We start from the raw sequence: 9,723 nt of genomic DNA, 5'->3' as shown, positions 1-9,723 counted from the left end.
GTTGGTGGCCCTTTGACTGAAGGCCACAGCTCCCGAGGCAGCTCTCACTGACAACTGCTCCCTCCCCTTGGCCTCCAGGCTAAAGAGTGGTCATGGCTTCCTGCTGCTGCTTCCCTGGGACACTCCTCCGCTATCCCTTCTCCTTTCCTGTAACCTTGGTAAACAGTCCCTTTATTAAATGCTCCACCATTTCCCTATGTGAGTTTGTTCTGGATTTTCCTGATGCCCTGATTCATTCAATCAATGAAGATTCTTTCAGTGGCTCCAAGTACTAGAAATGGCTGCAGGTGCTCCAGGTGTCATGCCCAGGCACAGCAGAGGTCAGAGGAGGCACAGCGGATCCTCTCTTCCTGTATCCTCTTTGTAAGAAGAAGACAAACTTTTGCCAAGTGCCTCCCGCCTCGGCACTCCTCCCCTTTACCGTTGGCAGGAATGGGCCACACGCCCTAGCCTTGGGTTCTCAGAACACAGAGCCAGAGACAAAGTATTAGCTTAGGTGTTTGACTGGAAAGTGTGATTCTAGGACTCAGAAGTGAGGACAGAGGAGCACAGCAGAGGAGCGGGGAGCACCATGTAAGAATGTCGAGTTGGAGGCATCAGGGAAATACAAATCAAAACCACAATGAGATACCACCTCACACCAGTGAGAATGGCTAAAATTAACAAGTCAGGAAATGACAGATGCTGGCGAGGATGCAGAGAAAGGGGAACCCTCCTAGACTGTTGGTGGGAATGCAAGCTGGTGCAACCACTCTGGAAAACAGCATGGAGGTTCCTCAAAAAGTTGAAAATAGAGCTACCCTTTGACCCAGCAATTGCACTACTAGGTATTTACCCTAAAGATACAAACGTAGTGATCTGAAGGGGCACGTGCACCCGAATGTTTATAGCAGCAATGTCCACAATAGCCAAACTGTGGAAAGAACCTAGATGTCCATCAACAGATGAATGGATAAAGGAGATGTGGTATATATACACAATGGAATACTATGCAGCCATCAAAAGAAATGAAATCTTGCCATTTGCGATGACATGAATGGAACTAGAGGGTATCATGCTTAGTGAAATAAGTCAATCAGAGAAAGACAACTATCATATGATCTCCCTGATATGAGGAAGTGGAGATGCAACATGGGGGGTTTGGGGGGTAGGAGAAGAATAAATGAAACAAGATGGGATAGGGAGGGAGACAAACCATAAGTGACTCTAAATCTCACAAAACAAACTGAGGGTTGCTGGGGAGAAGGGAGTTGGGAGAGGGGTGGGGTTATGGACATTGGGGAGGGTATGTGCTATGGTGAGTGCTGTGAAGTGTGTAAACCTGGCGATTCACAGACCTGTACCCCTGGGGATAAAAATACATTATATGTTTATAAAAAATAAATTAAAATAAATTAAATAAATTAAAAAAAAAAAAAGAATGCGAGTTGGCGACTACTACAAGTGACCCGTTGCCCTATCCCACAGGACTGCTGAGAGGCCATATGAAATGCATCTCAGGACCATATGTCCTGGGAGGAAAGGAGAAAAGCATCTTTCTGTGGCCTCCACCTCCCACCCTCCATTGGTTAAAGGTTCACCCAAAGGAGTGTTAACTCTCCCTACACTTCCGGTTGTTCATGCACAGGCACTTTCATGGGTCCCCATATTGTAAGTTATAAAAGCAGCGGAGAGGATCCAGGAAGGAGAGTAAAAGGCGCACAGTGCAGGCCTGAGACACAGCAGCATCGAGTCACACCTGTACCTGTTACTCATACATGAAGACGGTCAGGGACCCTGCAGAGCGGGTCACAGAAGCAACCGATGGAAAATAAACCACGTGTGGCCAAAAGGGTTTGAAGGGTGCGCATGGGCAGCCAGTAGACATGCTCATTCCAGAAATGGTCACTGGCAAGGGGAAGGAGATTGCTGTGACTGGTTTAATCATTTGTGATGAATGGGTGTTCAGGATTCCACCGGAATGCCTCCTCAAAGAGGTCACCCTAAACTCTCCTCTCTAAAGGACCTCAGTCCCTGAAGAACCCATCACTCCCAGCACCCCGTTCATTCCCGTGGCAACACCTACCACAATGAGTAATCAGCCTGCGTGGCTGCCACTGTGGTTGACCAGCTCAGTGTTCAAAAACACCCCCACCCCAGCGTGCGAAAGCTGGAAAGATACAAACCTGCCCTTGCTGTTTGGTCATGGTTTAAAATCCTCCAATCAGGCCGAGTCATTCTGCTAGCGCAGATGGTGGGAGGGGGTGGCATAATTTTGGAGCCAGGCCTTTTTACAAACACTTTAATCCCTTCATGATGAAGTTACCTGGACTCATCTGGATCTCAACCATGAAAAGGACATCTTGTTTACTTATTAGCTTGCTTGTTACTATCTGCCTCTCCCCGCTTAAATTGAACCTCATTGATACCAGGCACTTGTTTGTTTTTGTTTACTGTATGGACAGTGCCTGCTACGTAGCGGGAGCTCAAGAATGATTTATTGGGGGTGCCTGGGTGGCTCAGTGGGTTAAAGCCTCTGCCTTTGGCTCGGGTCATGGTCCCAGAGTCCTGGGATCGAGACCCACATCGGGCTCTCCGCTCGGCGGGGAGCCTGCTTCCTCCTCTCTCTCTCTGCCTGCCTCTCTGCCTACTTGTGATCTCTGTCTGTCAAACAAATAAATAAATCTTAAAAAAAAAAAAAAAGAATGATTTGTTGGATGGGATGACTTGTTGGGTGGATGGATAGATAGATAGATGGATGGATGGATGGTTGGGTAGAAGGATGGAGGTGGGAAGACCATGGCAGGAGGAAGAAGAGGAAAGAGTGGGTCATGATGCTCATTTTTCCCGACCCAGTAAGCTTTGGAATGTCTCAGGGTCGAGTCCTCACAGCTCTTCTCTACTCACCCGCACTCCCTGGGTGAGCTCACCCAGAGTCAGCAGTCTAACGGTGTATCTCCAGGCATGACCTCCCCCTTGAACTTCTGACTTGGATCTGACTACCACCCAACTTCTCCACTCAGATGTTAATAGGCATTTTGAATAATGGATCCAAAGCAGAATTCTTAGTTTCTCCTCCAAATCTTCTTCTCCCAAAGGCTTCCTTACCTCAGTAAATGACAGATGCATTCCTCCAACTGTTTGGGCCCCAAAGCTGGGCATCAGCTCAACGTCTCCTTCTCTCACAGACGCCTCACCAGTCCTTCAGCAAATCCTCTGGGCTTCTACATAAGGTACAGAAGCCCACCATTTCTCCCCAGCTCCACCTTCCTGATCCGAGACACCATCCTCTTCCCTCTGGATTACTGCAGTAGCCTTTTATACTGGATGCTTCTGGTAACTCACATCGCATTTCCCCTGGCCACCTCTGACTTCACTTCCAACTGCAGTGGATGGTCGTATATGAGCTCAGCTGGTCCTGTGCATATAGAGTCTTGGCCCTAGTGCACACCTCGTACCTGCTGGCCTTCTGCCCTGGGTCTCAGTGCTGTCGGAGTCCTTTTGGTTCCAGCACAAGATTTAGTTGCTTCTTGCCTGAAGTATGAGATGCACATCTCTCTGCCGCATTAATGCTTGATGCTGTAGGAGCCTGCTTTACTCACATGCCCAGAAGTGCAGAGTTAACATAGAAGGGGCAACCTTCAACCAGTGGGGGACAGGATAACTGGATAAACGTTCCTGCCTCCCATGCTTCAGGCAGATAAATCTGGGAAACAGTCTGTGTACTTTTCAAGGATCCTGGTAAACTCAAGCTCCTGCCCACCGCAGTGACCTTACTAATGAACCCGTAGGTTGGCTTTTTCTCCTTTCCCATCTCATCGTCCCCACTCCCTCATGCCTGCTGCTTGGGCCATCTCTCAGAAAAGCTCATGGATACGTTAAGTCCTGTCCGGGCTCTGTTTTCAAGGGAACGCAAGCTAAAGTAACTTTTCAATTGCTATCCAGCAGAGACTGATCCTTTTATTATTTTAAAAAATTTGCTTATTTTAGAGAAAGCAGGGAAAATCTGAAGCATCCTCCACCCTGAGTACAGAGCCCAGCGCGGGGGGGAAGGGGCTTGATCTCATGACCCTGAGATCAGGACCTGAGCCGAAACTAAGAGCTGGAGGCTGAGCTGGCTCTGCCCTCCATGCGCCCCCAGACTGATCCTTTTAAAACATGTCTGATCGTGGCCCTCCTGAGCTGAAAACTCTCTGGTGACCCCATGTCACCTAAAAGAAAAGCCCAAGTCCTTACAATGGCTGACAAGGCCCAACAGAACCTTCCCTTCCCGTTGTTTCCTCTCTAATGTCATCTGCTAATCTTCCTTTGCTCTGCAATAGCCAGTATTATCATTCTTTACTCTGCACTCAGCACATTGCTGCCTCAGGGCCTTTGCACTGGCTATTCCTAGTGCCCGGAAAGGTCTTCTTACAGCTATTTCCAAGCATGCTTCTTCACTTCCCTTCGGATTCTTCTTGAAACACATCCCAGAGAGGCCTTCCTATGTAAAATAGCAACCTGCACCTCCCCTAGCGTTCCCTGGCCCCTCACCTCCTTTATTTCTCATAGCACTGATCACCAACCTCAGAAATTGTCTTTTTAACTTTTTGTATAATTTCTATTCCCCCCACCACCTCACCCCAACTTGAATATAATCTCCATGAGGACAGGGACTCGGGACTTTATTTTTTATTCGTTTATGTATTTTTAAGTAGGCTCCATGCCCAGTATGGAGCCCAGTGTGGGGCTTGAACTCACAACCCTGAGATCAAGACCTGAGCTGAGATCAAGAATCAGAGGCTTAACTCGACTGAACCACCCAGGCGCCACTCCTGGTTTTTTTCACTACGGAACTTAGAACAATGCTCAGCAAATAGTAAGTACTCAATAAAAACTCATTCATAAATAAGACTGAAAAAGCAAGTGTAATCAGACTGTGCTTACCCAGAAGCCCCTGCTCTGGAGTCTGGCCGTAGGTGTGGTGGCAGCTCGTGGCTGGGAGAGCACTGGAGACTGGCGGCAGGACACATTGACCATGAATTCCCTTAATTCATCCATCAAGAATTCACTTAATTCACTTAATGCTTTGCCCTTTAAGGCTGTTCCTGGTCGATGACTTTTTGGGAGGAAGGGCTGCTATGCTCTGAAATTTGTCTCAAGAAGTCTCAGGTAAAACCTGGAGGACCCCGGAGCATTTAGAGAAATAAAATCTCTGTAAGCTTGTCCTTAATTCTATGCAGAGGGTAGTTTGTCCCCTACTGGTCCCTAAGACCAGGGCCATCACCAGCAGAGTGACCTGCGTCACTTCTGAGTGCTGGTCAGCAGCTCAGCGGCCGACAATGGGGCTTCTGGTGGACGCTGGCGGGCTAGGCAGGGAGCTGGTTGGAGTCCAGTAGGGCACTGGGAAGGAGCTCAGGGTGGCCTGGGGGACAGGCATGCTGTGGTCTGAGCTTGCCATCTGCAAGATCCATGAGGAGTCGCCCCTGGCCCCTGCCACTTGGCCCAGCCACCCACATGTGGGGTTAGGGACTAGGCCAGGCTCATTCTGTCCTCCGGAGGAGGACGGAGGACGGGAGGAGGATTCTCTCCTCATTTGTCTTTGCAGGGACCTGGATCCTCACATGCAGCGAGCTCCTGGGAGCACAGGAGCACGCGGGAAGGAAGCCCCCTCCCTGGTGGGGTTGCCTGAGCCCGGCTCCCGCTGGCTTCCCCGAGGCCCCGGGGCTCCGCGGGCAGTCGCAAGCGGGGAGCGGCTGCTCGGGACTGAAGAGGTTAATGTGCATCTGCTTCCGAATGTTAATGTGTCTAGGTGATGTCAGTGGGAGCCGGGGAAGGAGGGAGTGGGGAGAGAAGCGGGGCTTGGAGGCGGCAGACGCTGCCACAGCGCCAGGAAGACCCCCTTCCGGACTGCGGGGCTCGTGCTCCGGGACGGGCGGGCGGCGCTGCCGCAGCCTGCGTGGGTGGACGGGCGAGCAGGCGCCGGGCAGCGGCAGGATGGACCTGGGAGCCTCGCTGCTGCCCACTGGCCCCAATGCCAGCAACACCTCGGATGGCTCCGATAACCTCACCTCGGCCGGTGAGTAGTGCTGGAGGGGAGTCCTCCCTCCCCTGCGCCAGGGGCTGGGTAATGGGAAGGTTTCACCTCTGAGCCAAACTGCTCCGGAAACTTTATTACAGTTCTTGCGGAGGAGACCTGCAGTCCGCTTTGTCGGGAGGGGAAGGGGAGAAGGGGGCGGGGCAGGCAGAGGCAACAGGGGCAGGGGCAGAGGAGTGGCAGGGGATGGTGGGAAGACTCACCCAGGAGTTCCAAATTCTTTGTAGAAAAAAAATTCCAGGCTGGAAAAGCAAGCAAGAGAAGCCAGAGGATGGTATGGGAGGAGAGAGCTTGAAGCTCACTCATTCACGGATCCCCTTGTCTTTTTTCTGAAACTGCGGTAATGGGATCTGGAAGCATCCTTCTTGACCCCTGGGAAAGGCCCCTGGGAAGGGCTAACTCACAGAGCCATGAGGGGATTAACTTTCCCGGTGAATGAAGGTTCCTGACATTTCCAGAGCTGAGATGCCCTGAAATTCTAGCACTGAAGAAGGGAAGGAAGGAAAAAGAGGAAAGGCTTGTGTGCAGAAAATTCTCAGGCGGCAAGGCTGCAACACACAGCATCAGTCTCTGCTTACTTGGGAAGCCCAGGCTCAGATGATACAGACCAAGGAATTCCCCCACAGGAACCCAGGAGAAGGGAGGGCTGCAGGCCTGATGGGCAAAAGCCTCCCTCCGCAAGACAGTAGCCCACAGATATGCCTAGGAATCAGTGCACGGCTCCCAATCAGCGATTCCTAAAATGAGATGATCAGGACTGCAGACAGGAGAAGAGAAAACACATGCATGCGCCCGTCCATGCATGTGGTTGCTTTCCCGCATGCGTGCACACACATGTGTGCACACGCGCATGAGCGCGCACACACACAACACACACGTTCATGTCCTTCTGGCTATGTTGATGAGGTTTCCTGGTGAAGCCCACGAGCCCACAGAATAATTCTCTGCAGACAGCTGTGGTTCTTGATTCTGTGCCTTCTGAGAAAATGCAGGATGTAGAGGACCGGGTCCCTCAAGTAACAAGTGGTGTGGGAGAATCTGGGAGGATTAGCCGGGGAACCGGTGGAGGAGGGCAAGGGGACAGGACTAGCAGCAGTGTGGGGAGGGAGAATGGTCGGAAAGCGTTCCAGATCAATGGTGAGCCCTGAGCTGAGATGGAAAGAAGAGAGGTAGGCAAGCACGTCATCGCTGGAGGCTGAGCAAGCCGGGAGGATGTCAGCCCTTAGAAAGGAGTCCGTGTCACAGGGTCAACATTTGCTCCTTTTGTCCCCAGGGCCACCTCCTCGCGGAGGGAGTGTCTCCTACATCAACATCATCATGCCTTCCGTGTTTGGCACCATCTGCCTCCTGGGCATCATCGGGAACTCCACGGTCATCTTCGCAGTGGTGAAGAAGTCCAAACTGCACTGGTGCAGCAACGTCCCCGACATCTTCATCGTCAACCTCTCGGTGGCGGACCTCCTCTTCCTCCTGGGCATGCCCTTCATGATCCATCAGCTCATGGGCAATGGCGTCTGGCACTTTGGAGAAACCATGTGCACACTGATCACGGCCATGGACGCCAACAGTCAGTTCACGAGCACCTACATCCTGACGGCCATGGCCATTGACCGCTACCTGGCCACTGTCCACCCCATCTCTTCCACCAAGTTCCGGAAGCCCTCTGTGGCCACCCTGGTGATCTGCCTCCTGTGGGCCCTCTCCTTCATCAGCATCACCCCGGTGTGGCTCTACGCTAGGCTCATCCCCTTCCCGGGGGGCACGGTGGGCTGCGGCATCCGCCTGCCCAACCCAGACACTGACCTTTACTGGTTCACCCTCTACCAGTTCTTCCTGGCCTTTGCCCTGCCCTTCGTGGTCATCACTGCCGCGTACGTGAGGATCCTGCAGCGCATGACGTCCTCCGTAGCTCCTGCCTCTCAACGCAGCATCCGGCTGCGGACCAAGAGGGTGACTCGTACGGCCATCGCCATCTGCCTGGTCTTCTTTGTGTGCTGGGCTCCCTACTATGTGCTCCAGCTGACCCAGTTGTCCATCAGCCGCCCAACCCTCACCTTTGTCTACCTGTACAACGCCGCCATCAGCCTGGGCTATGCCAACAGCTGCCTCAACCCCTTTGTATACATCGTGCTCTGTGAGACATTCCGCAAACGCTTGGTCCTGTCGGTGAAGCCTGCCGCCCAGGGGCAGCTCCGAGTCGTCAGCAATGCCCAGACAGCCGATGAGGAGAGGACAGAAAGCAAAGGCACCTGACCCTTCTCCTGCCGCCCCAGGCACCTCCAAGTCAGGACAGCACTGCAGACTGGTGGGGAGAGACATTGAGGAAAACCAAAGACCCCTCTGGGAGAACGCAAGGAGGCTGGGTGGTGAGGGGTCGCGGCAACTAGATCATTCCTCAGGTTCCACAAATTGCTGGGGAGGCTGGGAGCCAGATCTGGGGGCTTCAAGCATCAGAAATCCCCTTGGGAGATTAGGAAGAGACCTTTGGATTGGACAGAAACCGAGCAAGAAGAAAATTTTGTTTTAAATGCTCAGCTGAGCCCTACATCTTGTAGCTCCCAAAGATTTTTTTTTTTTTTCTCAATTGCTGGTTAATTCGAGATCTGGGAAGGCCAGGGTGTGAGTGGGGGGCCTACAACAGGGTCCTGGGGAGATGGGAAAGTGGTATGGCCTCAACATTCTTTCCCATCTCTCACTGGTGTGATGGAGGGCGGCCTTTCTCCCACGCTGGAGGATGATGAGAAATGAAGCATGCCATCTCTCTGTGTTCCAGCATCCTGTCAATCTGCCTGTGTCTCTAGGGGATGCATGCTTAATTTTGGGGGGGGGGTGTGGGGCAGGGCTCTGCGCCCACCAGAGTAAAAACCCAACTTGTAGGAGAATCACTTATTGAGAATAAGTGGGTTGGGTATGCATAGAAGTCTTGAAATTAGGAAAAATGGGGAGGAGCAAAGGGGCTTTTGCAGCTGTGGGGACATTGTCGTCATGAGGCACATTTGTTAATCACCAGATCCAGAGTGAGGGTCCGTCAGCGCCCTGCATGTGCACGGGTCATTGTGATGCCTGCTGCGTTAGCATCATCTTTTTGCTCCAGCCCTTCCTCTCCAAAATAAAAACGAATAAAGGAAAATCTCTACCCACATCTCTTTGAAGGCTCCTGCAGATCTGCTTGGGCTTGGGGGTGGGGGTGGGAAAAGGGAAAGGGGGTCACTTGGCTGTGGAACCTAGACCTCGGTCAAGCTGCGTCTTAGAAAGTAAGAAGCTGGGGAGGCTAAACCCACAGGAAGGGTTCAGCCCCACAAACGGAATTAACGTGAACTCATTAGATTGCAGTTCTGCTGCTTGTCCTGGGCTCAGGACTCGGCTTCCTGTCTTCTGCTCCAAAGCACTTGGGTCGTCATCGGTGCTGGCCCCTCAGGCCCCAAGTCCCACCCGCCACCTCCCCCGCTGAGTCACCAGTCAGGGCTGGCTTCTGGGGCGGCCTGAGCCTGCCTCCTGCTGCTGCCAAGATCGGGCGTTGAGCAGGAAGATGACAGATGGGCCACTGGGCGGCAGGCAAGGCTGCTGCTTCTCAAGTTTCTTCACTGAGAGGAGCTGGGAACCAGGAGTCCAGGGGCAAACTGTGCCGCAGACGTTGAGCCGGTGACAACAAATCGTGAGCTCCCAAC

At 52.4% G+C, this 9,723-nt stretch overlaps 1 protein-coding gene across 2 annotated transcripts; it reads left to right on the top strand.

Moving 5' to 3' along the window:
• Window positions 1–5,070: 5,070 nt before the first annotated feature.
• Window positions 5,071–9,180, top strand: MCHR1 (melanin concentrating hormone receptor 1). Of its 2 annotated transcripts, XM_046012837.1 has the most exons (3): window positions 5,071–5,130; window positions 5,567–6,037; window positions 7,329–9,180. In XM_046012837.1, the coding sequence occupies exons 2-3, from the start codon at window positions 5,737–5,739 to the stop codon at window positions 8,306–8,308; spliced, it is 1,281 nt and encodes a 426-aa protein (XP_045868793.1). In that variant the 5' UTR covers window positions 5,071–5,130; window positions 5,567–5,736; the 3' UTR covers window positions 8,309–9,180. The 2 variants fall into 2 exon arrangements, with proteins under 2 accessions (XP_045868793.1, XP_045868792.1); XM_046012836.1 differs by lacking the exon at window positions 5,071–5,130 and having other exon boundaries at window positions 5,509–6,037.
• The last annotated feature ends 543 nt before the right edge of the window (window positions 9,181–9,723 follow it).

The sequence above is a fragment of the Meles meles genome, chromosome 7 (genome assembly GCF_922984935.1).
Source record: "Meles meles chromosome 7, mMelMel3.1 paternal haplotype, whole genome shotgun sequence".
Lineage (NCBI taxonomy): Eukaryota > Metazoa > Chordata > Mammalia > Carnivora > Mustelidae > Meles > Meles meles.
The sequence above is the reverse complement of the archived record's forward strand: the minus strand, read 5'-3'. Positions and strand labels throughout refer to the sequence as shown.

Excerpts from the sequence above, each read along its gene's own strand:
- MCHR1 (XM_046012837.1), top strand. The coding sequence starts at position 5,737 with ATGTGCATCTGCTTCCGAATGTTAATGTGTCTAGGTGATGTCAGTGGG. Across the intron at positions 6,038-7,328 it reads CGATAACCTCACCTCGGCCG|GGCCACCTCCTCGCGGAGGG; the intron begins GTGAGTAGTGCT and ends TTTTGTCCCCAG.